The sequence below is a fragment of the Canis lupus genome, chromosome 16, assembly GCF_011100685.1.
Source record: "Canis lupus familiaris isolate Mischka breed German Shepherd chromosome 16, alternate assembly UU_Cfam_GSD_1.0, whole genome shotgun sequence".
NCBI lineage: Eukaryota > Metazoa > Chordata > Mammalia > Carnivora > Canidae > Canis > Canis lupus.
In genome coordinates, this window is record NC_049237.1 from 18,640,811 (window position 1) to 18,668,563 (window position 27,753).

The following is a 27,753-nucleotide window of genomic DNA, read 5'->3' on the forward strand; positions in this document are numbered from 1 at the left end:
CAAAAAAGAAAAGTGTCTCACATGCCAGGAATAGGCAGGATTGGCATCAGGCAAAGCTGTATCCAGGTGCTGGAGCAAATCCTCCGGTGCACACCTGTCCCTCCCTTACCTATCTTGCTTTCTTGCATTCCTTTTTCCTCCTGCATCTCCCGTCAGGTCAACTTCTTTTTGGAGTTTATTTTACTCTCTCCCACTGACAACAGACATTGTCCGTGAGGTCAGGAGTACAAATAACCCCTGGGACCTCCGCATCTGCGCCCTCGTACCCCAGGACCCAGAGGCAAGAGGCTGTCAGCCTCAGAAGTCCATCAGGAAGGTGCTGAGAGAGAACCTTGGCTGGTCAGCGTGTGCCACACACCTACCACCCAGTGAGCATTGCCGGGGCCGCGGGGGTCGGGTCCCGGGGGTGAGCCATGTGCTGTGGTGGTGGTCAGGGCAGGAGGTGGCTCTCACAGGCAGCCCCAGAGCCACTGGAAGAGTCAGGGACGGCTGCATGCTAGGCCAACAGAGAATGGGGATCGCCACCAAGCGGTTTGCCCAAGCATCCCAACCTGGAACAGAAGCAGATTGTCTCCTAAGGGCAGTGCAGCGAACACAGCTGTCCTTGGGGTGGTGGGTGAGCGTTTGCCCAGAACAGCTGCAGCCGCGACAGGGGTTACGGCACAGTGATGATCGCTGTCATCTGGGACGACGGAGGCAGTCTCCCTCAGGAGGGGTCGGAGGCCCTCTCTCCCGCAGTTGGCCTGAAAGCCTGTCAGGTGTCCTTTGTGTGGCTTTTCAGTGTCCCTCTCACGCTGAATCCTTTAAAGAAACATAACCCGATTAGTGCCATTGGCACTGATACCATGATGAGTGACGTGGTGACGCTTCCCGGGAGTTGGCAGGTCGAGGTGCCGGGGACACACCCGCCCCCTGGGGACCCCCAGGCCCACCCGGCTCCAGCCAGGGGCTGCCGTGGGCCGCTCAAGATGTGGGCAGTGGTGTCGCGGAAGATGGAAGAAGGAGGAAGGAGCAGAGTCTTGCAAGGCCCAAGGTCGTTCAGGGTCAACGAACTGCTTTCACGGTGAGGAGACGTGCTGCTCATCTCACCTGCGGCCTGAGACACAACCCACCCCAGCCCACGTCTGCTGGGACCCTCTCTATAGCCGTCACCTAAGGTGGGGTCGCGGTTTCCTCACTGGCCTGCGCTGGCGTCTGTCCTCTTGCATGTGTCGGGGCCCGAGAGGCCCCCGTGATGCCTCTCCTCTAAGCCATGTCTGGGCAGCATCACACACGGGGACTTGCCCGCACGGAGGCTGGTGCCAGCCCCCACTGCCGTGGTCCCTCGGCTGAACTACCGCACTGGGGTCCCCTGTCCACTGGTCACTCCCTGGGCCCACACAGCAGTGGTGTGGTTGTGGAAGGCACGTTACACGCTCATTAGGGGCATCTGACACACAGTGACCCTGGAGCCCTTGGGTCGCTGTCCTTAGATGAAAGTGCAAAGGCATTAAGGGGGACACAGGGCCTGCCTCCGCTCTCCCTGCCTCTCCTCTGCACCGTCCGCTTTGGTCAGCCCCCCTCGCCTCCTGCGCTCCTCACTGGGTGCGCCCACACGCCTCTGGGCACTGCACGGCCCTTTGCCCCCCTTGCCTGGCCAGCCTCCGTGCACCCTCGCGTCCCTGCTTGGATGTCACCCTCAGAGCAGCCCCCCAATCCTAGGCCGGGGCCGCATTGGGTGCTGGGCCCCTTCCCTCCCAGCACTTTCCAGCCTGCGGAGCTTCAGGAAGCCCACACAGGCCATCCTGAGTGGCCCGGAACCCCAGAGCCCCACAGCAGCAAGGGGAGTTTGTTGGCTGCTTGCACACACTTGCAGGCAGGCGAAACGCTGGCAGCCTCCCTGATGCAACCCCAGATGCAGTAGGAGCGTTGCCTCTAGTGAGCTGTGACCCACTGTAGCCTGGGCGTGGAGGTCAGTCGCATCACCACAAACACAACTGAGCTGTCAGATGCTCAGGAATGTCATTTTATTTTGAGACTTCTTCTCAGCCTTGAAAAAAAAAAAATCACACATCCAAAATCTCTGGGTTAAAATGTATATCCAGGGAGGGGAGGATAAGAGGATGCGGAGAGACTTTTCTGGGCAGATGACTTTGAAAAAAAGAAGCTTTTCCCTGGGTTTAAAGGCTGTTTGCAGGGAGGGTTGTTAATCTAGGGTTTTCTCTTGGTTCTGGTTGGCATTTTGAACTGATGGAAAAATGCAAGTCCTCTCTGGTAAGAAGGGTAGTTTTAGATTATCTCTAAGATTCTCTCTTTCCTGGCACAGAACTCTGCCCCGTGGAGTTGAACCCTGCGTTAATTCGCTGAATGGATGTGGGCTGTGGGGGCGGGGAGGACCCTGGGTTTTGCTGGGTGGTGTGTGTGTAGGTGGCGCCACCTGCGGGAAGGATCGGGTGGGCTGATGACACTTGGTCTGCTAACCACAGGATACCTAGAAATGTGCTTTAGGATCTTGGAGGTTTCCTCCCATAAATTCTCTCCACAGGTGCAGCCAGTGTGGTTCTCTGTATTTTGAGGGTGGGAACAGTTACATGATTTTTGTCATGTCCCACAGCGGTCTGGGCAAGAACCAGGTGCTCTGAATTTCAGGCTGGTGGATTTACTGGGAAACATAATGTGTTGTAGTCGCTGCACAGATCAGATGTGGCCGCGCACGGCACGTACTCTGTGCCCAGCCTGGTGCATCAGAGATGCTCAAGTGGGTGTTTGTGAGGTTGGTGAGGACGTCCCCAAACCCCAAACTGGGTAAGAATTATCCCGAATCTTAAAACCTCTCCTTGACCAACAGCCTTGGTTGGCGTCCCTTCCACCCATCCATTCTCCACACGGGGTTCTATAGCATATCCTAGTAGAGGATCCTATATAGTATATGTACGATATCCTATATCCTACGTATAGTATATCTTAGTGTATTATATAACCTAAGATAATAGAGGTTCACTTCCTTACCCCACTGAGCAGAAGAACGGCCAAAATACAAGTGACAGGAATGCAAAACAGAGCAAGTGTAGAATTTATGTAATTTGGAGAAGAAACAGTAGTTCCTGAGCATGAGCCCTGAGTGGTGGGGGAATGGCCCTCCGAACCTGGGGGCATTGCCGCAGGGATGGCAGTGAGCACATGTGAGCCGTTACCCCTCAGTTCAGAGGCAGCTGAGCACATGGTCTGGAAGGGCCCCTTACACCTGTTTCCCACAGTCTTCCTCACAAAATCTACCTACCAGAGTCCTTTCTGATGAGCTTCGCCGACTGCTTACCGTAGGTGTTCTACGTAAGTTCTACGGTAAGTTCTACCGTAGGTGTTCACCTACGGTTCTAGGTGTATCTGTCTCTGTCCCCCTCGGGGGGAGCACACCCCATTCTTAGTGATGTTCGATATTGTTGCTGTTCAGTCTTTGATGATTTGATAAACAAAATAGTCTCTCTGTAATAGGATTTCTTTTTGTTATTAGTGAGTGCAGACACTTCTGTATCTTCTGGGACTTTGTGTGGGTCTTCAATATACCCATTCGTGTCCTTTACCCATTTTTTTTAAAGATTTTATTTATTTATTCACAAGAGACATAGAGAGAGGCAGAGACACAGGCAGAAAGAGAAGCAGGCTCCCTGCAGGGAGCTTGATGGGGGACTCGATCCCAGGACCCCGGGATCACACCCTGAGCCAATGGCAGATGCTCAACCACTGAGCCACCCAGGCGTCCCTACTCATTCTTTTAATTCACAGTGAATGTGGTCCATGCTTTCCACTCATAGGAATTCATTCTAGGGAGATATTGGAGATCCAGGTAAATATTTTTGTATAGAGATGCAGCAATAGCATTTTTATGGTAATGAAAACAGAATCATGTCAAAACCAGGAGCATAATAAAGAAACTGTGGTGTATCTCCTAAAAGGCATTATCTCAGAGATGCTTCGTGATGTGAAAAAGCAATATTGATATAAATTTTAAAATGGCAGACAAAAGCACATAGGTGGCATGACCTTAGTGTTATTAAAAACTAGATTTTGTGCCCACCTACCAACACACACACACACACACACACACACACACACACACACACACATCTGGGAGGGAATAAAAAATACAGCAACGTTTCTTTCAATAGTCGTATGTTGTGTGTACATGTGCTTTATAGGATTATGGATGGCATCTTTCCTTTCTTCTACGGATGCTGTATCAGTGGTGAATACCTGAGGCCCAAGGTTGGTGGGCTTTGCTGCCTTCACAGACCCGCCGATAGTGATCTCACCAGCCAGTTTGTTCTCCAGAGAAACCCAGCACCACTCTGCTGTGTCTGGTGTTGGTGTACCTCCCTTCTTATAATAACTCCATAATCACTTCATCCAGGAAACACTTGGAACCCCCCACCATCATCAGTTTCTCCTGACATGAACCCAGGGAAGATGGGGCATCTGAGGAGCCTGAGGGCTGCTCCGAGACCCCCGTGGCAGTCTCATATCGATGGTGCAAACATTCTGATTTGAACGTCGACAAAAGGCATGCTTGCCGTCAGCCTGATACCAAAGAATATAGATGGGAACTGCTGGCCACAGGGCAGCCAGCGTTAGCTGAACCTCCTCTGTGGGATGGCATTCAGCAGTGCCCCCAGAACCATCCAGCAGCCGCTACCTCCCAGTCCCCGTGGCCAGATGACAGCTCGGTAGACAGGAGCCCAGAGGTGGGTGTGGAATCCGCCCTGCTTTGTGCCCCTCTGAAGCCTCGGGCATAGCTTCCACACCCCACGGGGAAGTACCCAGTGACAGGAACCATGCACTTGGGGAAATCACAGCTACAGCTTCCACCCAGTACACAGTTTTCCTCGTCCAGGTGCAATGTATCAGAAATAGTTTTGCCTACCCTCAGGGTCTCTACCTACCCACACCAGGTGTCCAGGGCAACAGAACCAAATTAGCCAAAAGTCAAATTCTGTGCAGACAGACCAACCATGAAGGTCCTAATGGCCCCCAGCACAGATTAAAAAAAAAAAATCCATTAACCACAGTTGGTCATTCCAGCTTGCTGTCATGGGACCTGTTGATGAGGCCATTCAACATTCAAGGGACCGGTGGTGTCACTTATTGTACATCTAGAAATGAAAACCATATAAGAGACACAAACCTGATCAGCCTCCCAGGGACATATTGGCCTCTCCCGCCAGCATTTTGCTTCCTCACCAGAGTCTCCTAAAAGATATGTTGACCAAGCTGCAAGATTTAGAGACCCAATTTCTGTGTTCTGCTGACATGTTTTATTTGCATGTAGTTCCAGCGATGTGAGTTAACTACGTGTAGTATGCCCTGTGGGATTAGGGTGACCTGCAGCAAAGATGACCTGGTTTGCTTTAGGAATCCATGACTTCCTTACGATTACTGTTGAACCCTGGTAAATGTAGTCAGTCCTGAGCCCCATGCAGACCGTTCTGTGTTTCACTCTGTGAATCAAATTTCATATCCTATATCATGGGATCTTTTATCCTTATTTACTATGGGAGGGTTGGCAAAACTGTGCTTGCTCAGGAAATAGGATATGTCAAGTGAAAGCATGGGGGAAAAGCAACTAGTAGATAATCACTGCTGTCAGGATGGCTTCTCGGAGATTAGGAAAGTCCGTACACTGTGCCGACTAAAGAGACCTAGGATGATGTGATCCTTGAGGGTTTTGAGCTGCCGAATGGAGAACCCATGTTCCCCTGTGATGCTAACATGTTGGGTTCACTATGAATGTTGAAACATCTTCTCCTGATCTGAATATTCATGAGACTCTTAGGTTGAACAGTGTAGACGCTGGAGGAAATCCTAGAGACCCCAGGCAACCTCAAATTTCATAGTGAAGGATGTGTGGTTTGGCGAGCGAGGCACGTGAAGCTGGCCAGCCAGCAGTCTCAGATAGGATTTAGGTTTCTGCCTCGGGTCCCAGGTTCCTTCCAGCTCGTCATTCTGCCACCACCGGCATTGCTGTCTTTTTTTCCCAGCACTGAGCTGCTCACACACTTCCCCATTGGCCTTGAATTTCCAGAACCAAAAGCTGAGTTGCACCAAATTACAGTAATTAGCTCATCCTTGGTTCCTGAGATAATTAGCTCCCTCCTTAGCTGTATATGTCACTGAGAGCTTTATTGTAACCACCCTGTGCACGTGTGGATATGTGTTTCATTGTCACCTACTCGGAATCCATTTTAGAAACACTGAGGGTATCAATTAGCCCTTGGTACCGAGGTTCGCAGGAACAGAGGTTGGCCTCTACTGAGCTCAAGTTTTGTTAGCTTTTCAGATTCCAAAACAAGTCAAAGCCTCAATTAGTCAAAATTCAGCTAAGTCATATACCAAATGTTGGGTTATATATACTACTTGCATGGAAGAGTTATCCCAACACACGCAGCCTCAAGGAAGACGACCCGGAGGATGGATTAGATTCCATCCAATTCACTCTCGTACAACGACACCAACAGTTCCAGGCAATGGAAACACATATGATGATGATCTTAGGCAACACAAGTAATTGTCCCTTACTCAGTAATAATCCCTCCTATTGAGTAAGTCAGGAAAGCAGAAAAACATGGGAATATTTCCCTTTTAAAGACTGAAGTCATAAAGATCTTTTCTTTGATTCAAGAATTCACCGTGAAAATCTATTTAACTGAAAGTTCACATTCCTCCAAAGAATTCCAATTAACTGAACTTCCACAGAATTTACTGTAACCATAAGTGAGCCATATATAGTCGAAAGTGCTGATTGAAAAATCAGCCTCATAAAAATGTGAATGTTTTGTAGGAAATCGTGAATATACCTTATATTTCCAGTCCCATTGGGTTTGTACTTCACGATGTCTCTGCTTAAAATCAGGGTGCGGTTCGGAGCGAGGGGTGTGCTGACTCTCTGTGTGTGGGGCTCTCACCTTCTTCTCCAAGGATAGCACAAAGAACTAAAATGCCCAGAAATGAGGGAGGGGATTAGACTTGGTGAGTTAAGACACAGTGAAAGCAAATTTGTGGGAGATGCATGTCTGCCAGCCAGTTGTTTGAAAACTAATATGTGTACTTAACAGAGCACCGCCAGACACGTCATCCTGTGAAGGATGCTGCGGGGGGAGAAAGGAGCAGGAGACGCGTCCCCACCCTGCTGGAATTGGAAGGCACTGTGGAGAAAGACATGCAGGTCCTGAAGGGGGGGAGCTCTGGGCAGCAGCGAAGGCAATGTGGATGGCACCATTAGAATGTGCCAGCAAAGTCCCGAGGTCGGGGAGGCCAGAGCTCCACGGTAGGCACTCAGAGAGTAGGGGAGAGGGGCACCTGGGTGGCTCAGTGGCTGAGCATCTACCTGTGGCCCAGGGCATGATCCTGGGGTCCTGGGATCGAGTCCCACATTGGGCTCCCCGCACGGAGCCTGCTTCTCCCTCTGCCTGTGTCTCTGCCTCTCTCGGTGTGTCTCTCATGAACAAATAAATAGAATCTTTAAAAAGAAATCAAGCAAGCAAGCAAGAAAGAAGAGAGAAGTTTCTACCAGGCCTGGTCTCACAGGGGGCGTTGGCTGGGCTGAGAGGAGGCCCCAGGAGGTACAGCACTGGCCTCACGTGGCAGAGATGAGCGGGGCCCTGAGGACCTCTGAGAGGGGAAGTGACGCAGGTGGGCTTTATCCCTCAGGCTCAGAGGAAGGAGGATGTGGAGCAGCAGGTGCTCAGTGCATGCATGTAAAAACCCACATTAATGTCACTAGGGTTTTCAGACAAGAAGGAATCAAGCCCCAGGACAACTGTCTGACCTTTGCATCGGAGTGCTTGCCGGCGTGCTGTGGATGGAGTGGGATGAGCCAACCACTGCAAGAACTTGATTCAGGGAGAGTTTCGGGCCCACAGCCCCTCTGATGACGGTGCCCTGCAGCCTGGCCTATGGGGGGGACCTCACGTGGGTGTTCCTGTCCAGTGGAAGTGCATGCGGCCTTTTTTCCGTCTGCCTCCTTCACAAACCCTGACGTGTCCCAGGCTGCCATCCTCGGTCCTCTTTCAATCTGTCCATCAAGGATGGCAGGCTTCCTCTGCCTCTAGCCTCCTACCTGCCTTTTCGCCGCATCCAGATGATGCCCCGCCACCCATGCCTCTGAAGTCACTCTACCTCTTTATTCCTGATATCTCAGACTTTTTAGATTCCCTGATTTTGATCTATAAAATTCCCACAAATTCTGCTTTCCAAAAGTCTCCTTCTTCAGTTGTGAATCAGTCAGCGATAGCCTTGTCCCATCACCTGGGACTCTCCGCCCTCCCATGCTGGAGGAAGAAGGCAGATCTTGTGCCCCGGCTGTGGTCTGGATGGTCTCCCGCCCCCTCTGAAGGCTCCATGGTGAGCTGGAGGTCCAGGATGCCAGAAAACCTTCTACAGCTCAAGTTTCTGTGAAATTAATTGAAATTTATTCCATTAAAAAGATTAACATGTCCAATTGTGTGCAGAGGTAGTGCGGCCACCAGAGTGGAGGGGAGGGCAGCAGGGTACAAAGGAGATGACACGTAGGCCTGGCTCCACCAAAGTGGAGGCTTGTCAGCTGAGAAGTCAAAAGGAACCCAGAGGGGAAACTCGGGGTACCAAGGCCCTGTCTGCTTAGGCCGTGTGCACAGGGAGAGAAAGTCTTTAAAAGTTGTTCTGCTGGAGCATCTGCCACCAACATAGGCTCTCACCGGTTTGTGCACTGACAGCCCTCCCTCCATGGCCTTTACTGGTGAGGTCTCGGGGGTGAGCGAGTCTTCAGGGGGGAACAGGTGCCACTCGGCCAGCAGGTGCTTCAGAGGGTCCCTCATAGGGCCAGGTCCCTCTGGGTGTACCTCTCCTGCCTCTCAGGGCCCCGGGGGTCCTGCCGCTTCTCTGTCACCATATCCACCAGCTGCTGTGGCTGAGTTCTGGGCAGGACAGGAGATGGACCCTCCTCAAGTCTGGGCTGGTTCGTCACTTCTGGGAGGAGCTTACGTGTCTCACTCCCATTGGTACGTGGAAGCCGCTGCCACTGGCCCGAGGGCCATAACCCAAAGCAGGCCCCACCCCACCCCACTTCTGATCTCCCTCATCTCTGCCTGGATTTTGTGCTCCATCTTTCAAAAGCCTCTCCACAGGCAGCCACATGCGTGTCGGTGAGGAGAGGCAGGCAGAGTGAGGGCAGTGGACATGAGGCCTCCCGGGAGAACGGAGCCCAGCAGAGCCTCCCAGGATGACCGGGACTCGGGCAGGCGGGTGAGGAGGAGAGAGGAGGTCTTGAGTAGGAAGCACCTGGAAGCTTTGCCCGTGGGGTATATTTTTTAAAGCTTTCTGGAAGAAAGAATCAAGGGCAGGGCTCCGTGCCTGGGATCGCAGGGTCGCAGTGGTGATGGCAGGTTTTGTTGGCTCGGCAGCCTTTCCAACTGACCGAAATCCAGTGGCCTTAGGCCCCGGAGCAGCTGTCAGGTGCAGAATCTGCCCAGTGCCGACCGGGCACCCACAGCGGGGAAAGCCATCCTGAGACAGAGGCTGGCAGCCTCTTGACGGAACAGATTCTAGAACCTGGGCTGATAGGATTTGGGAGCTAGCAGGGCCTCGGGGCCGGCAAGTCCAGTGGACATACAGCGCTAGACCCGGGCTTACCTGAATAAGCCCAGGTAAGAGGGCACCATGTGATGGCTTCTGTATCTGCTGGGAGAATCTTGATGACAGTGACACCATGACATCTACCCTGTCCATACATGTTCTTCTGCAGGAGAGAGAAGTGGCCAGAGGGAGGGTGAGGATTTGCTGCGGCTCAGACAGGTGTCCATGGTCTCTGGTTCATTTCTGGTTAGAAATCACATCTTTTGTTTATTTAACAAATCGCTGTAAAGAGGTGGCATGCCATGGCTGAGGAAAGCACAGATCTGCCTGAGTTCCTGAGCTCTGACTTCCCCTGGTGACCTTGGGCCCGGCATTTCACATCCTCTTGCCACCTGGTTTGAACCCCTGCTGCACCACTGACCAACGAGCTGTTGGTCAAGTTACTTACTGTCCCCCTGCTTGTGTCTTCATCCTCAAAACAAGGCCAGTGCCTCATCCATAGCATTATTTTTAAAATTAAATTGTTTATAAAGAATTTGGAAAATGCATGGCCAACATACACACACACAAAAAAAAACCCAAAACAAAACAAACAAAAAAACTCAAAAACCAAAATGGATCGAAGGCCCAAATGTAGGAGGTAAAACTCTAAAACTCTTAGAAGAAAACATGGGGGTAAATGGTCATGACCTTGGATTTGGCCATTCTTAAATGTGACATGAAAAGCCTGAGCTACTAGAGAAAAAAAGAAAAAAATAGGTAAATTGGACTTGATCAAAATTAAAAGCTAGTCTAGCTCAGATGTCACCTCCTCTGTGAAGCCTATCCTCATCCCTCCAGACAGAATGGGTCTTGATGGTGATGACCGTGACCACACTGATATGCTGTTGAGGCCCTACTTTGCATCAGGTGCTGCCCTTAAGTGCTTCAAATTTGTCCTCTTGTGCTCCACATCCACCCAGGGTCGGGTCCCATTACCATGTCTAGTGACAGGTGAAGAATCTGAGGCACATGGAAGTCCAGCAGCTGACCCAGGTCACATAGCACATCCTCTGTGCTCGCACAACCTGGTGGCATGGACCCCTCGTGTGGCCTGGAGCTATGTAGGATCCGGATTCCCATTTCCAAACACAAACCCTGAAGACCACCTTGCCCCCTGGTGTCCCCGTGTGTCATCGGACTGCCATAACTCCTGCAGAGTGGGAGAGATAGGGAGACTGTCGGGCCCGAGTCCTGGAGGGCCTTGAACCCCAGACCAGGCGCTTAAGCTCCATCCCACAGTTACCTGAAAGCCACTGCAGGTTCCAAGAAACACAATGAGGTAATAAAGATGGTGCTTTAGGAAAGATGATCCGGACTGTAATGTGTGAGATGAATGGGGGAAGGGGATGACCGGAAGCAGAGACATCTGCGCTCTGCAGGTGGCACCAGGGTAGCATCAGCCCTAGCAGCCTGAGTTAGAAGGCAGGACGGGAGCTAATGTCTCTGCACCTTGAAGGAGGGGGTGGGGGGAAGGAGGGCTGGGGTGGGCACATGGTGCTGGGAACCCGTGATGACCCCAGCAGGGCGCGGAGAGTGGGGTGCTCAGCTGCTCGCCCCCATGCCTGCCGTGGCCCTGTGTGGCCACCCTCGGCTCTGTCCCCCCAACCCCCCGACCCCACCTGAACATCTGGAGATCGTCAAATGTCTCCTGAGCAAAATGCACCCTTCCTTCACACTTGTTTCTTTTCATTTTCCTTCCTTTAAAAATAAAACCAAGGTGATAAAAGATTTATTATCTATCACAGCAAATTATGCTCACTCAAAATATTAATTGGCTGCAGTCTGATTTGGTTCAAAAATTTATTACAGGCTTAGAAGACATAAGAGAAGTTACAGTTTAGTAATACATCTTTCCCTTAGGCAAACTCCTGAGAACAGCTACTGAAGTTAAATTATGATGTACACTTATGTGTCTGGAAGTTTTCCAGCTCGTTTCTGGTTGAAGTGAATGCTTGAAGCACCCGGAGCCCCGAGCAGAAAACTGACACTCGGTGGTGCTTTCGAATCTACCGCTGGCGAGAGCCACCTGGGGAAACTGCCTTTTTTTTTTTTTATTTTCGATAAAAAACAGCTAACATTTCCACCCTTTGCTGTTCTGTGCCAAATACCCCCTCTCCGTGGTCTCTTCAATGACGTCAACAGTATTTTTCCTAGAGTCTGTTTGAGAGATCAACACCTGGTGTGAGTCCTGGTCCCGGTCCACATGGCTCAGTTTCCATGGATGTCGGGCATCAACGTGTCCCGAAGCCACTTCTGCGGGTGCAGAAGGCAGGGCTGCAGGGGCACAAATGCAGAGCACAGCCGATCGGTACCTCTGAGAGCACCAGCATGTTGTCGGCTCCTTTTCTAGCTCAGAGTTTCAGGAGACATGAGGTTTTTCCGGGGCCATGGGGTCCTGATGTTGGCCGCACATTGGAATCACGTGGGATGTTTTTTAAAAATTCTGGTTCCCAGCTCTCACCCTTTGGTACTGCTCATGGGGCTGGGCTCACAGACCAGACAGTGGGATTTTTAAGCACCCCCCCACCCCGGGTCATTGTGGTGGGCATCAGAATTCGAGAACCACTGACTGAGACCATCCCCTTCCTGCACAAGTGGGTCACCACCACCCAGTGTCTCAGGAATGGCTCTGCCACATGTCACCCCTTCAGCCAGACCTGGGTTCACTCAGTGCAGTTAGAAGCCCACCTGGGTGTCCCCTGGCTGGTGTCTGCCTCCACTCCCTTGTGAGCACCCTCAGATGACGGTGCCAGCTACACAGTCCCTGTTCACAGCCCCACTGCCTTCTCGTCACCAGAAACCTCCCATCTCACCGTACCACTCCCCTCCTCAGGCTGCCATCTAGGGCTCCCCACTGCTGGAGGGATTCCACGACAGGGGACAGGCCCTGCCGTCCCTGGGCTCCCTCCACCACCACCTTGCCCCGATGGGACAGTGCACGTGGAGCCCACTGACACCCCATGCCCACCTCGGCTCTGCTTCCCTCCTGTGCCGTTTCCTATGTGCTTCAAGCTTCTCGGCCCATCTCCGTCCTGCTCTTCACGAAGCCTCAGCGTGAACAGCACTTTCTGCACACCCTGTCACTTGCCGCAGTGTGGGTGAACCTTTAGGCTGAGGGAAAAAGCCAATTGCAGGAGGACCGATGTTGTGTGATTCCATTTACATGAGGTGCTTAGAAGCATCAGATTCGTGGAGACAGTTGGCAGAATCAGAGGGTGCCAGGGGCTGCGGAGGGCTGAAGGTCAGGGTCTCGTGGGCACAGAATCTCGGCTGGGGACGATGGAAAAGTTCTGGAGATGGTGGTGGTGATGGTGACACAGCAAGGAGAATGTACCTAATGCTACCAGATTATCACATAAACTTGGTCATGGTGGCACGTTGTGTGCCATGTATATCTTTCCACAATAAAAAAAGTTTTTTGAACCATTTTCTCAGTGACTTCTTTGACCTAAGTTAGGGAACCCTGTTACATGTTTCTGCTCCACCTGACCCCATCAGAACATTCTCCTGGTAAAGTTTGTCTTCTTTACCGGATTTTAAGTAGAATGAAAGCACATTATATGTCCCACTCCATTGATCACTGTGTCTCCTGTGAGTGGCACTTAATAGGTGCCACTAAATAATTTTTGGTGAATATTGAATGAATAAATGCCAGATTTCCAGTTTTTCAGCCCCTCAATCTTAATTGCTAGGAACAATGCAACGGTTAAAATAGTCAGTGCAGTTTGACAGGGAAGTACCTAAGGTATCAGACCACAGGTTGTCCAGTCCTGGAAGATGAGAGCATGGGGCAAACTGTGTAACATTGGAGTCTCTGATTAACCAGAAACATAATAAGTGAGTGAGCCCAGATGATCCCAATAGCGCCGTGGTTCTGTCAAATAAATGCACCAGGAAAAAGCAAATCACATCACCAACTTCAGATTTCTTAAGAGCACCCTATTTATAACCATATCCTTCATTAACACTATGTTTTCTCTCTTCCCAATTAGATATTTATCTTTGAAAACAATATCTACTACTGCGCGCACGTCGGGAAGCAGGCCATCCGTGTGGTCTCAACGGGGAAGGAAGGCGTGATTTACAACGGCCTCAGTGACTGGCTGTATGAAGGTAAGGTGCACGGGGCGGGCAGCAGGAGGCGGTGACCCTGCTGCTGCTAGACGGGGTGTGGTGGTTGTTTCCTTTGACTTCAGCTGTAACTGAGTCTCCGGTTTCATGAGGTTGTGCTGCATTACAAAGAGAAGCTGTTGGTGCTTCGGGGAGCATCAGAAGGTCGGTGGGAGCCCTCACCTAGTGGCCAGGTGTGTGGGGCTTTCCAGAACCCAAGCTCCTGGCAGAAGGGGCAGGAGGCGCCATCCTGGGAGGTTTGCAAATGCAAAGGCTTATCCACGCCCTTCCCAAGAGGTGGAGTACCTTGTGTTGCCTGGGGAGGGAGAGCTGGAGAAGAAATAACAGGTAAAGCTTTCCAAAGAAGCCGGTCTAGGAAAAAAAAAAAAAAAAGAAGAAGCCGGTCTAGGTGATTTGCCGTCCCGGGTACATCCTCCTCGGTGGACATTTTCTACAACTGTTTTACTTCTGGCGCCAGAGTTCTCTAACTGAATGCATTATTAAATAACTAAAAATCGAGCGGGAAGCTCTCTTAAACATTTATAATCCGTCTCCATACTAATGAGACTTTTGTCCTGACAGCAACAACATGTATTGATTGCTATCACGTTCCGGTCACTGTTGTGAGCACTTTCTTATCTGTTGCTTCGTTTAACCGTCTGTCTGAGTCCTCTGGGGCTGCTCTAAAGAGCACTGTAGAGCAGGGGCTTGCACCACAAGCATGCATTCCTCACAGTCCTGAGGGCTGCAAGTCCACAATCACAGTGCCAGCCTCGCCGGTGGCCGTGGAGGAGCCCTCCTCACTCACAGCTGTTGTCTTCCCACCGCACCCACACGTGGCAAGGAGACAGGGAGAGAGATCTGGTCTCCTTGTCCCCTTATCAGGACACTGATGCCATCATGGGGGCTCCCCCCTCATGAGCTCATCCCCTCCCAAAGACCCCACCTCCTAACATCATCCTGCTGGGAACTTAGGCTTCAGTGTGAATTTTGGGGGACATAACATTCAGCTCGTAGTATCCCTCACAACAACACTGTAACAGGAGTGTCACCGGCATTCCCCAGGTGAGGCAAGAAGAGCTAAAGTGATGTGCCCAAGGTCACACGAAGTTATGGAGCAAGTCCTAGGGAGTACCATTGTTCAAGTCCAGGGCAACTCCCTTTCTCCAAATCCAGGTGTGGGTCAGGATGTTTCTGCACCAACATTGGGCCGGTAAACGGCTTATGTCTTCTGAGCCTACCTGCCTGAGACCACACAGCCACGGTGACAAGGCACCATGCTAGGCCGGGTCGGAGGGCAATCAAGGAATCATCAAGCCCAGAAAAGACTGTTTTTTCCTCAGTGCTGTGTTTCCTCCAGCTGAGACTGCGTTGGGGGCTTTATGCAGCACAGAGCATAGAGCAGAGAGGTATGTAAGCTCAGAATCCCTCACCATCATCATTTCACTGAGGTCTCTGAAGCAAAAAGTCCAACAACTTGATTCGTAATTTTTTAAAAATATTTTATTTATTTATTCATGAGAGACACACAGAGAGAGAGGCAGAGACACAGGCAGAGGGAGAAGCAGGCTCCATGCAGGGAGCCCGACGTGGGACTCGATCCCGGGTCTCCAGGATCACGCCCTGGGCTCAAGGCAGCGCTAAACCGCTGAGCCACCCGGGCTGTCCGATTCGTAAATTTAAAAGAAAAAGTTGAGATACCCGTTGTATACAATGAAATGCACAAGCATCAGAACACAGTTTGATGCGTTGGACAGATGTATATACTGTGCACCCCTGTCAGGACATGGAGCATCTCATCATCCCCTAGAGGTCCCTTGAGCCCTTCTCCATCCCATCCCCTCAGCCAAGTCTCCCTTCCTGATGCCATAAGTGGGCACCCCCCTCCCCGGGGTAGTTTTATTCTGATGTGGGGCAAGACTCAGAGCATTCAGGATTGCACTCAGGGTCCCAGTTTTTGAAGTTGCTTTCTGGGCCCCAAGAGAATCAACCTGAAGGCTTAATTGTCGTATTGTCCTTGGCCCCGCATGACGGTGTCATTGGAATAAAAAGACAACCAGCTGGTGTTCACTGTGGTCACGCTTTGTGTGCACATCCAGCCCCATGAGCAGCAGGCCTCGAGTTCCAGAGAGGTCAGTGCACAGCAATCTAAAAGCACCCCCCCTGAAAAAAGAAGAAAGGTCCTGGAGTCCTGGCGGTAAGAGTCTACACAGCTCTAGGACTAATCTCTTTAAAAAAAAAATCCATAACCTGAAGATTTAAAATATCATCTTTAGTATCTTCCTAATAAAATAAAAAGCTCATTGCTTGGCGAGTCAAGTTAAGCTTCAGCTTGAGCAAATCCACTGAAAGGAAATTTTTCTTCAAGGCATTTACACGAAATTGTGTTGGTGCGATAACAGAGCCCCAAATATTTTAAATCAATCATAGCTGATGTGGCAGCTTAATCTACTTACTGCTGTTCCCTGGAAGGTTATAGATGTTTGGATTTCTGGAGTTGGGCCCCCCACCACCCAGAGCCCCAGGGGAATCTTGGTTCCTGTTTGAATAATGTGTAAACTTGGAAAATTGTCTTTTTCCTAGTCTGTGATTTAACTGTTTTACTCCCAGATGCTTCCAAAAAAAGAAAAAAGAAATTAATTAATTTGGGGCGGGGTGGGGGTAGGTTGGGAAGGAAACACCCTGAAAGTGTTTCCAGAGGGCCTGACGTGCTTGGAGATATTGGTTCTGAGGAGAGGCCGGGCTGTGTCAGTGGGAAGCAATCCTGCAGGCCATGGCCTGTCGGCAGCAGAAAGCAGAACGTGGTATCTATTTGCAGTATCGTTTCCCTAAAGGGGTTTACATACATTGAACATTTCAGAATGCTGACGGCTGAGGGAGAGAAGAGGTGGGAGACGAGGGGGCAGCCAGACACCTGCACTCCTTGACCAGAGGTGTGCACCCACTCTGTGGGAAAATCTTGTCCAGGAGCTGAAGCAACCCACGTGCTGCTAGGGACTCAGCGCCGTGTGCCTCCCTGATTCGCTGGAGTCATCGACTGGCACGCGGTGGCCACAGATGGATTTCGATAGCAAAATGCAATCTTTGTTTTATTATTCTGGGCAAATGTCAGGCAGTGACACAGAGTTTTGACTTTAGTATAAGATCTAAAACTGCTTAATAGTGTCCTACAACTGTTTTAAGGGTTTACGGAAGCTGGCTATGCAGGAACTAAAATTAAGATGTTCCTGGAGTTTTTTGAGAACTCCAATCCAGGATTCTGTTAAGAATTCACACTTTTGTCAGGTTTATATGATGGTTTCTAGGGTTTTTGTCTTCCCCATCATCAGCATACACCCGGGGCATGCTGGTACAGTGCAGAATTGGTGGCATGTGATTTTCTAATGAGACTTGGGGTCATTCAGGGTTTCAACCCAACTGCGCGAATCATCCATACCTCTACTGCCACAGAAGTCACAGGCATACCCCCAAATTAAATACCACTATTCACTGACATGCCCTTGTCATGAAGTGGCTTATACCCCAGGGGAACATGGGATGTATGGGGGTCACTTGAGAAGCAGGCCTGCCCCCAATGTAGAGAAGTCTTTATCTCCTCAACTCCCATAAGATACTGGTGAGGGTGGGAGGGGCAGAGAACTTAGCATGCAGCCTGGAGTCATCCGGCTGGGGTGATGGGCCGCACCAAGAAAGTGGCCTGAAGGGTATTTACTTAATACGTGGTTTGGTGTGGCTGAAATCCCAGGGCTGAATTTTAACCCGAACTCATCCAAAGGTACTTGGAAGTTGTGGCAAGATCCGAGGACCCAGCTTGGCCAGGTAGCCTTGGCTGGTGGACGTCAGCAGGAATGATGCTAGCCCTCCTCTAGCTTCCCTTGTGTGTGTTCCTCTAGCTTGGTTCTAGGGTCCATCCAGTCTGGCATCACCTGCGTGACAGTGACCAGATCTCGGGAAAAGCCCAGGCAGGCTGCAGCGCCTCCTGCTGTGCCCATGCCTGGTGCCCACTGTTGTCCCAGCCTCCCATTTCCAATAGCCCCTGGCGCTCCCACCTCCTCCCTGGAGCATGGCCCCCATGGCACTCTATCCACCTAGCTGGGAGCCCCCAGGTCCATGCCCCCTGCCCCTCAGTGCCCTGTGCTGACTCCTAGTGCCCACCTGCAGGACTGGTGTGGAACAAGTGGGGATGTGGCTGCCAGGCTGGGCCAAAGAGGCCCCCTTCCCACAGCTGCTGTGGACGGAGGTATGTTAGCACATTTGTGGTTGGTCCAGCTCAGAATGCTCTAGAAACACGGTTCCCACTGTGGTCTGGCCTGCAGCGAAATCAGGTAGAGTGTTGCTGGGCTGCCTCCTTCCGTGCTGCACACCTAACACCTAAGCCTGGTCCTCACCTGCTAGGTTCAGACTTGGCGTCCAGAGGCTACAAAGCCAGGACAAGACTCAGGCCTGTTCTGCAACTCTTGACGCTGTTTCCTAGAGCATCTTGTACAAGGTCACCACTAATGACCTGGCAACTTTTTAAACCAGTGAGGTACCCTGATAGACGTGCATGAAAGGTCAGGTGGGCCCATGTAGATAAATCAGAGTCACTCAATGACTCGTGCCTTGGGTGTGATTCATGGTTTGGTAAGTCCTCGGGGAGCTGTGTCTGCCATGGGGTCCCGTGCGGTGTGATGTGTCCAGCACCCATGTGGTGCACATCACAAGCTGACCAGGCCACCTGGGACCCTCTGTGACTGTCAGTGTTCCGGGGCACAGTCCTAGCCTCAGACGGTAAGAGGGGAGCTGCGGGATATACTGCACAACATCTTGTTGCTGAGAAAGTGTTTCCAATGCCTCTTAAGCTATTCTTTCAACTTCTGGACATGCATTTACATCATGATCTCTCGCGATGCATACGGAGCCACTCTGGCGTGCAGATCCTTGATGAGGTTCGTTGATACTAACCGTCTCTGCAGTACCTGGTTAGGGCACTTCAGCTGCTAGCAAGCTGCCCTGGTGGTGGATCGAAGAGAATTTATGCAGCCATCGAACATCATTCAGACTGGACCGATGGTTTTAAAATAAGTTATGCAGCCCGTCGTTCAATGGACTTGAAATTGTGCTCAAGTCCATATGTTATTATTCAAACTATAGATTTGTAGCTCGGCTCCTGGTGCCGGGAGCCCCGCTGTTCCACCTACTATCACTTTACCCTATAATTTCCTCAAACTGGAAACACAGCAGCTGTCAACCCCCGTTTCTCATCTAGCATTGCCAGGAGTCAGGAGCATTAATGTATCGTTGATTCTTCCCCGACATTGGTTTTGAGGGCTATTAAATTCTATCCACTCCTAAGTTATTGTCTGTAGTATCTTTATGCAGGAAGTGCGTTTGGAGTTCCAGATCAGCCTGGGAGGGATCTGTGTACTGATATGAACATCTCCTGGGCAACCCTCCCTCTGCCTTGCAGTTCCCCGAGCTGGACTCCCGTCCCTCACTCCTTACTGGCACACCTGCCACAGAGATAGTGGTTTTCTTTATGGGCACCAAAGTCTTGTGACTCGGTAAAAAAAAAAAAAAAAAAAAAAAAATCACATTTCATGAGTGCTGGTAGAAGTTAAATACTTAAAAAAATTATATTCCACTTTGTGACTTCTAAGGGAGTTTATCACATGGAAGTTATGATGAAATTACCCCAAATTCTGGAAAAGCCACAGACCTATGAGGTGCCATATGGCAGAGCATTGGCCAAACCCAATAGCAGTCATTGTGAGCAGTAAGCTTACTGCTCTCAGTATTTAATGTAACTAAAATGAGCACTTTTCCTGCCTCGCCCTAGTCTCCAGCTCCATAAAGTATTGATGACTTGGACTTGGATAGCATCTAAATATTACCTGCAGAGAGACACGAGGAAAAGCTACAACTGTTCACTACTCACTCAGCTCTGGCATCGCTAGGGATGGGGTTCGTTCTGCATACACCGTCCTCATCCACAGAGGGATGCCTTCAGGCTTCCAGATTCCAGATGGTGGTCCACGGCAGGGGTTGAAGGTGTGAGGCACACAGGGGAAACTAAGACGGCCAGTCTCCATCTGGGCTGGTCTGAGTGCATCTGCACCCGCCATGGCCTCAGGCCTCCCTCAAATTCCATCTGACTGCCCTGCCAGCCTGTCACCCACACACACAGTTCTTATCTGGCCCCCTAGACATAGGCATTCTAGAAACTGTCCTGAGGATGTCAGCTTCCCAAGGAAGGCAGCTGGTCTCCCTCCCTTTGCCGTCATCAGGACTTCCATGCCCACAAACGTCCCTCAGCAAGTATAACAGCCTGATGTGAACCTCATTCTAATTATGTTTCACTGTTTGTCCCCAAAGATGAAGGAAGTAGGGGTGACACTGGGGATGCTGGCGACACTCCTACCAGGAGATGAAGGCTGTGGGATTATGGCTACCCAGGCCCTGACCACCCCCTGGTTAATGCGAGTTGGAGTTACCCACTGAAGGAGTAAGAACAGGAATATCTGACTTTGATTGAGTGCTTCCCGCACGCCATGCTGCACGTTTAATGCATCGCATCCTCCACGGGGGGGCCTTATGAAGAAAGCACCACATTAGCCTGTGTCATGGCTGTGGAAGCTTTGCCTTACCAATGTTAAGTGACTCCTCTGCGGTCACACAGCCAGTAAGTGGCTCCAAACCCAACCCCCCAAGCACATGCCTCTTGGGGTACTTTCTACGTTTCATTTTTCTGCATATGTAAGTAGGCTTGGATCGCTGCTCAGGTTAAGCAGACCATCACCTTGGTGTGGCCTGCACTTGGCAGGAGCCCTGAATGCAGCTGGCCCCATGCAAGGCGTTCCTCAGAGCACAGACTTCCAGCCCAAAAGGCCTGAGTTTGAGTCCCCACTCTGCCCCTCAGCTGCCAGTTGCCTTGAAGAACACATGAATCTTTGTCCCTCGTCTGAAAACTAAGAGCTCGGATACCCCCCTCAAAGAATTCTCTTGAATGCCTGTTGGATGAGCATATCCATGAAAGCACAGGCACAGTAACACAGCACCACACAAAACCGCCAGCACCTAGTACGTGTTATTACACACCAGCATGTGGGTATGAAACATTCCAAGAAGACAAACCTTCTGCCTGCCTGCCTGCCTGCCTGTCCCCTGCGGCTGGCAGCTTTTGACGTCTCAGATGTGGCAAGTCTCAGATGCCTGTGTGCCCAGAATAGATGGTGTCTACCATGGAGGGAACAAAGGTATTTTTTTAATGAAAAGCTAGACCCATATACCTCAGAGCACAGCAGCCTCCAGAGCCCAGGTGGCCACCATGGCTGTGCAGCCCAGCTTGGGATTTCTCCCAAGTGACGGGGAGGGCCTTCCTCACTCATAATCTCCCTCTTGTGGGCTCCTTGTTCCCTAGACAGATTTTCACTACCCCCCTGATCACCATGGCGACCAGTTATCTTGGAGTGTAATTAATGTAATATTTTACTACACCTGTGCTACACCTGAGCCCACAAGCCAAGAGTTGCAATTTTGGCAGCAGTTTGGTTGTGGGGCTGGGGAGTTATTCTAGTTGATCTGGGGGTAATCTTCTGATAATCTGGGCAAGGCAAGGTGAGGCAGCAGTACATGCTGAAGAAGGAAGTTCTCTGCCTTGGGGACATCTGGTTGGAGGCCCGTGGCATCTAGGATGGCAGCCAGGGACCCTGCAAGGGGAACACAGCTTCAGCTTGAGGAAACAAGAGCAACGTGGTCCAGAGCCTGCCCTGCAGTCAGTGTTAAGGCAGAGCTCATGACTTCTACTTTGGCAGCTCAGCATTCTCCTCCCCAGACTTAAGTCCCATCCAATGAGACGGGGAGGAGCCAGGATAGGCTAGGTCTCTGTAAATAATAAAACACACAAACAAAGCAAACCAAACACCACCTTCTGTAATTCAGAACAACACAGAGACTCTCCCACCATGATCACACATGCCGCTATATCAGAGTGTGGTTGGGGTGGGGGTTCTGCCCCCCATGGGTCACCACGGTCCCGGGATGCTGGAAATGACACCGGTAGGCATTTCTGTTCACAATTATTGTCCATAACTCACCAGCAGAGCCCAGGAAGTACCATGCCAGCTACTGTTCAGAGCAGGGAAAACCAGACAACATGAAGAAGCAGCTTTAAAGATTCTACCTCTGGGCTGCACTCTTGCAAAGAGCAAACCTCAAATCTGGGCACCAGAGCAAAAGAGGAATTAACTGCAGGGATGCTGGGATCTCTTAAAATCAATGAGAAGGTTAGAGGATCAGATTCAGAAAGCATCCAGAGAATAACAGGGATCCCACAGGGCCAGTCTATTCAGAATGGATGCTAGGAGGTGGGAGACGTGAAAGGAGGACAGTGGGGAGGGGTGCACTGCCTGCCAGGGCACATGTGAGGTTAGCGAATTTCTAAAAATAAAAATTTTCAATAGAAAATTCTATTCTCTATTCTATTTTCAATAGAAATGTGAGAAACACATTGGACCATCCATATACCACTGAGGCAGGATATTCCAAGAAATAGCTAGGGTAACTTTTTATCATTGCAGACTCACCATTTTGCATCCTTAATGGCTAATAGCTAAGAGGAATAATCAGAATCACCATCTTGTGTGATTTCTTGATTGGTTTCTTTTTTTTTAAAGATTTTATTTATTCATAAAAGACACAGAGAGAGAGAAAGGCAGAGACAGAGGCAGAGGGAGAAGCAGGCTCCATGCAGGGAGCCCGACGTGGGACTTGATCCCGGGTCTCCAGGATCACGCCCCGGGCCAAAGGCAGATGCTCAACCACTGAACAACCCAGGCGTCCCTGTGTGATGGTTTCTTTGGGAAGGTTGACCACCTTGCAGTCAGCTCTGTTCCTCTTGGGTCTCTGTGAAGTCTGTGAATTAGTGCACACGGTTCCCAATGAGCAGCTCTTGACAGCAAACCTCAGGTTCTCAGAGTTAGAAGCTAAATCTTTGAAAAGCCAGCAAAAGCTTTGTTAGTGTCTTAGAAAGACGACTGATGATTTTAATTTAACATGAGGAAATGATCTGCTTGGACTTGTGAAATCAGAAATAAGAGCAGTGTAAGGGGGAACGTTCTCTCAAAATATAAGAAGAGTACCCACTGGTCTTGCAAAGTTTTGCTGACAATTACCTAGTCCTGAGAGATTTTGATAAATAATATACGATATCCAGTGCTTATATGTTTTAAGTTTTTTCGTTATGCATAAGTTGTGAGATTAAGACAAGCCCATCTCCATCTTTTTGTTACAGAAGCTTAATGAAATGTGAGTGTTTGTGGCTAAAATCCTTGATGCCCTTGGGAGCTCCAATTCCTTTTAGTCTCTCTGTGTTCTTACATCACTGGGACGTTAGACTATATTTACTCTAATAGTGAGAGTTTTATTAACACAGTTCTATGAAAACTCAAGTTGCCAGTGCTTGAATGAGGACCAGTCAGGCTCCATGCCGGGTGTATCTGAAACAGTTTTATTTGAGACTCAGACACCCCATCCAAACTTTTGCATGTGGCCGTCAGACTACTTTCCTAACCTTAGTTAGGCCTTAGTTTCTTTTCCCTTTTCTGAAAACACTGCTGGAATGGATTAGATAACTCTAAACTCCCTCCTATCACTAACATTTTCATACTTAAATATCAGTCCTGTAAACACATGTGATGACATAAACTCTGTATTCAAGCCAAATGACTTCGCAATGAAATATTTACCTGTAAATATTTACATGTACTTAGTGAACCTGCTGGAGCAAAGGTCTCTAGTCATAAGCAGTGGGGACAGAGCTCAGGGAGTGTCCCCATCTCCTTTCCCTTTCCTTTCTCCCACACACAGGGCACTTGTGCATTAGGAAAAGCTTATCCAGCCATTCTGATACCTCTCTACGCTCTGGTGAAATTATCTGCTGTAAAGGATTCAACTTGATTTTCTTTCTTTCACCCCCATTTTCCTTTCCTTATATAAAATTAGCATTACTAGTATAACTTTTTGCTGTGCTAAGAGCTGCCCTTAAGAAGGTACAGGTGGGTGAAATGGCCCCTCAGCTTCTCCACGTTGGGGTAACCTGACCTTGGAGGCATGAAGAAGACTTAGTCTTGTCTGTCACTGATTCTACAACAAGTGAACAGAAGCAGCTGACTGGAGGAGTCAGGTTTTGGGTCAATTCACATTCTTGCTTAGCTCCCCAACCCTGGAAGAGGCCGTCCTGGAAGGTCAAACAGAGGGAGGTCACTGTCATCATGTTGGGTTGTCCTAAACTGCTTCTTGCATTGGGCAGAGGTCCAACACGTAGGCCTGATGTCTCTAATGGCACAAGCTGTATCTCTGAGCCCCAAGCACACCCCAGAGCCCAGGGACCCAGCAGTCTCTAGGGAGGCAGAGCATCTACTCTCTCTCTGCTCAAGCTAATGAATCAGAGTACATTCCATGCAAGGACAAGAATTGTCCATTCAATGGAAGATGGGCCCAGGAACTACTGGCTGCTGGCTGTACCCAAAGAAGATGTGACCTTTCAGCTTTTAATGAGAAAAAAAAAATCCAGCCAGCATGTTGTTCTTTTTATAGGAATAAGGGCATCTGGCACTTACTTTATTAAAAGAAAAACCCAGGCCCCTGCATGGACACTAAACCTGTGAAGTGTTGGGATTTTAAATAGATGTTCCTGGGAAGGCGCCCAGCCAGGAGGCTGCTGCATCACATCTTGGAGGAAGCAGGCTCTCCCTGGCCTTCAGGACAAATCCTCTAGACTATGGAAGATTCGAGATCAACTTATTCTCTGCTCCACACCATCATTTTTTTGGACTCTTTTATGTGTTCAGCTCAGACTCTCTTAATCACACTCTGGCCTCCCTTTCTCCCAATCACAAGGTTCTGTTAAAGGTCAGCTCTCCCCCAGCTCCACATGGTTGCCCCCCCAATCCTGGTGCCCATGTCTCCAGACAGGTATGAGGACTGTGAGGAATTTGCATGTAACAAAGTCCATTCCATAAGGAAGATAGTCTAAGGCTTGGCAGTGGGCCCCATGCCACTCATTTATTCAGGAATTGGATGCCAAGCCTCTGCTCCGTGCCGAGCATTGATTACTCACCATAAAAACACAGTGCCCGACACAGTACAGGCCTTTATAAAGTGAAGGAAAGGAGAAGATGAGGGAGGGATGTGAGTCAAACCCTCCCCTCATGGGATCGACATATGGCAGCCATCTGGGAAGCTGGGACTCTCCTGTGAAGCAGCGCTTCCTTGCATCACCAGGTGTGCATTCATGCATTTATCCTGCACCGAATCCCCCCAGGCTCCTCGTGGCAAACAAAGATGCTTTATGATCTGGATCAGCCTGCAAGAAGTTTACATAATACAAGATGGTATTTAATCAAGTCCTAATTATGTGGTACAAGTCTTCAACACAATTTAGACACTTTCGGCAGAATGACATAGTCTGGTTTAAGACCACAAAAACATGAAAATCAGAAAACCAAGCAGCAATTTAATGTATTAATTCAAGAGCTAACTCTTTGAACTTTTCCCCAAACGTCCTTCCATCAAGATATCACCAGTACATAGTCCCCAGGCTCTTCTCCCATTTCTGTCTTTCACTAGATCTTGCAAGATGACACTCGCATAAGCCTGTTCTACTGGGGAGACTTAGCGTCACCAGGGGATAAGATGATGATGAGAACATTTGTGGCTGTCTCCCTACACGGTCACCTCCCTAAGGATGACTCATGATAGACAGGCAGGGGGTGTCTCAGGGTTCCCCTTCCGGCTTTGATAGACAAATCTTTCCCTCCCATGTTCCAGACCATGGGAGGTGGCTGCCACGAAGCAATACCCTCCGGTCGGGCTCTGTGGCTCCTCCCAGCGGTCAGCTGCTGAGCACGCCTGACCTCTGGCTTCTCCACCTGCCTTGGCACTTAGGGGGCCCTGGCCATGGTGTCAGGGATCCCGATAGGCTCTGGCACTTAAGAATAGAGAGACAGACCTCAGCATTTGGCCTCTCCTCCCCAAAATACTCAACATGCCAGAAATTGCCCCTTATTCCTAAGACAAATCAAGGTTTCCATGGATTCTTCAGGGAGTGTAACCTATTATACATTGGTGGCCATGCACATTAAAACAAAATAAAGCCAGAAATGAGAGAGAAATCATCATGAGTGGTTATGGCTGAAATTTGAGGAAGGTGAGGCCATGGTTTTCCTAACAGCCAAGCTCTGTCCAGTGGCTTTCCTAGCTCAGGCTTTGTGGGGTTATCTCCAGCACGTGGGGATGCGGGCTCTCTCTATGGGCCAGGGTTTTATAGAATTACTTTCATTTCATTATAGCATTTAACTGAGTCTGGAAAAATCATCATTAAGGGAAAGTAAAGCTGAAAAGGGAATTGAAAACCACATACCAGAGAGCTTTGGGGATCCGGGGAAATAAACTGCAACGTTATGGGCCTCATTGACTGTGGCTCACATGACACAGGAACAGAGAAGGGACAGGTGCTTTCTGCCCTGAGATCTCCCCAAGCAGGCTAGCACCCAAGCAGAGGAGAGTCCTAGAAGAGGCGGGAGTCCATGTGTGTGTGTGTGTGTGTGTACACACTTGTGTATACGTGTGCATTCATTTGTGTGCATATAGACTCGCACTTGCTTGTGTGTACATGTGAAAGAAAGGTGGATTCCAAGTAAGTTGCTTAATCAAATACCTACTTTAACAAAAGTGTGAGGACCTAGGGTTTATTTATGCCGAATGTCACCATCTCCTGGGATTGCTGGGCCCTTACCGCACTGCCCTTCCTGTACTGCACACGGGACCCCTCTTGGCCAGGATGTGGTGTGGCCCAGGCTTGCAGCGGCTTAAACGGCCCACCCACACGTGGGGCCCAAGGCACCGTCCGAGGCCTTGGGCAGCCCACCCCACAAAAACAGCTTGAAAATTTTCTACTTGGAAGACTCCAGCTGTAGAGACAAGTATCTGTGCCTTCCCCCCGCCCCAGCACAAACAGAAAGAGGACGGGAGAAGCCACAGGTTAGCAGCCAGTGAGCTATAAGGAAAATCTGTTCCACCCACCCGGCCCTGGAACAGAAACTGAAACCCTCAAACCCGGACTTCGTTTCTTCTGCCCTGCGGGGAAGGGGACACTGCCCTCTGGTGGCTGGCCCAAGCAGCCGGGGTGTGGGGACCAATGCAGGGGCCCTGGGTGTGCAAGCGCTGGGGTTTGCAGGTCTCTCCGATGAGGATAATGAGATGCTCACAGTGTGTAATATGCAAATCACACGCCGCTGATTAGCCAGGGAGGCTGTGAGCCTTGCAAGGTAAAAGCTCTACTTGCCTCCTGGCTTGACATTCACCGATTTCTTTTTTAACCCCCCATTTAATTCTGCTCCCGGCACCTTGGATAAAATATTTAGAGGCAGAAAAAAAGGCAGCAGATGCAAGCAGGAATAAATAAGATTTTCTGTATTTAGAATGAGGCCATTTATTTCTGAATACAGATCTATCAGGCATGTTATTTATGTCTTTTGCGATTTTCTAGCACCAGATTCCTCGGGGTGCTTTGGTTTTCTCCGATGTGCATAGTAGTGGGGATGTTGGGACCCTATTACCAGTCAGAATCCATGGGGCCACTTTATTTAGAAACGGCCCAAGCCCCATCCCACTGCATTGCATTTTCGTCTGTGCTTTGCCTCCCTCAAAGATGACAGTCTGCAATACTGATGTTACTGAGGTAGATGGATTCTCCAAACGCTGGTGCCTAAGCTGCCAGCCTTGTGAGCAGCCCGGCAGAGGCTGTAGCCTCGCTCTCTGCGTGGCCAGCCCCACAGTGTGGTGGAGAGAGTGGTGGGCCCGGAAGAGAGACTAAGCCAGGCTCTGCCCCCATCCTGGGACTCTGGGTCAATAACTCCGTCTCCCCTCCCCCAGTCCTCAAAGCTGGTGTTGAGTCCAGCTTCCCATGCTTCCTTTCAGCCAACTGGGTCAACATCCTCGGGCCTCAACCACCTCCTCTGTAAAATGGAGTGACAGACG

The 27,753-nt window shown here is 50.1% G+C and overlaps 1 protein-coding gene across 4 annotated transcripts in view; it reads left to right on the forward strand.

The window, feature by feature from the left end:
* The window catches only part of DPP6 (dipeptidyl peptidase like 6), an 825,076-nt gene that overhangs the window by 689,457 nt on the left and 107,866 nt on the right, over positions 1-27,753 (forward strand). For all 4 annotated transcript variants that reach the window (XM_038559795.1, XM_038559792.1, XM_038559793.1 and 1 more), the window contains exon 8: positions 13,617-13,737. In XM_038559795.1, coding sequence (XP_038415723.1) covers positions 13,617-13,737 — 121 coding nt within the window. The remainder of the gene's footprint in view (positions 1-13,616; positions 13,738-27,753) is intronic.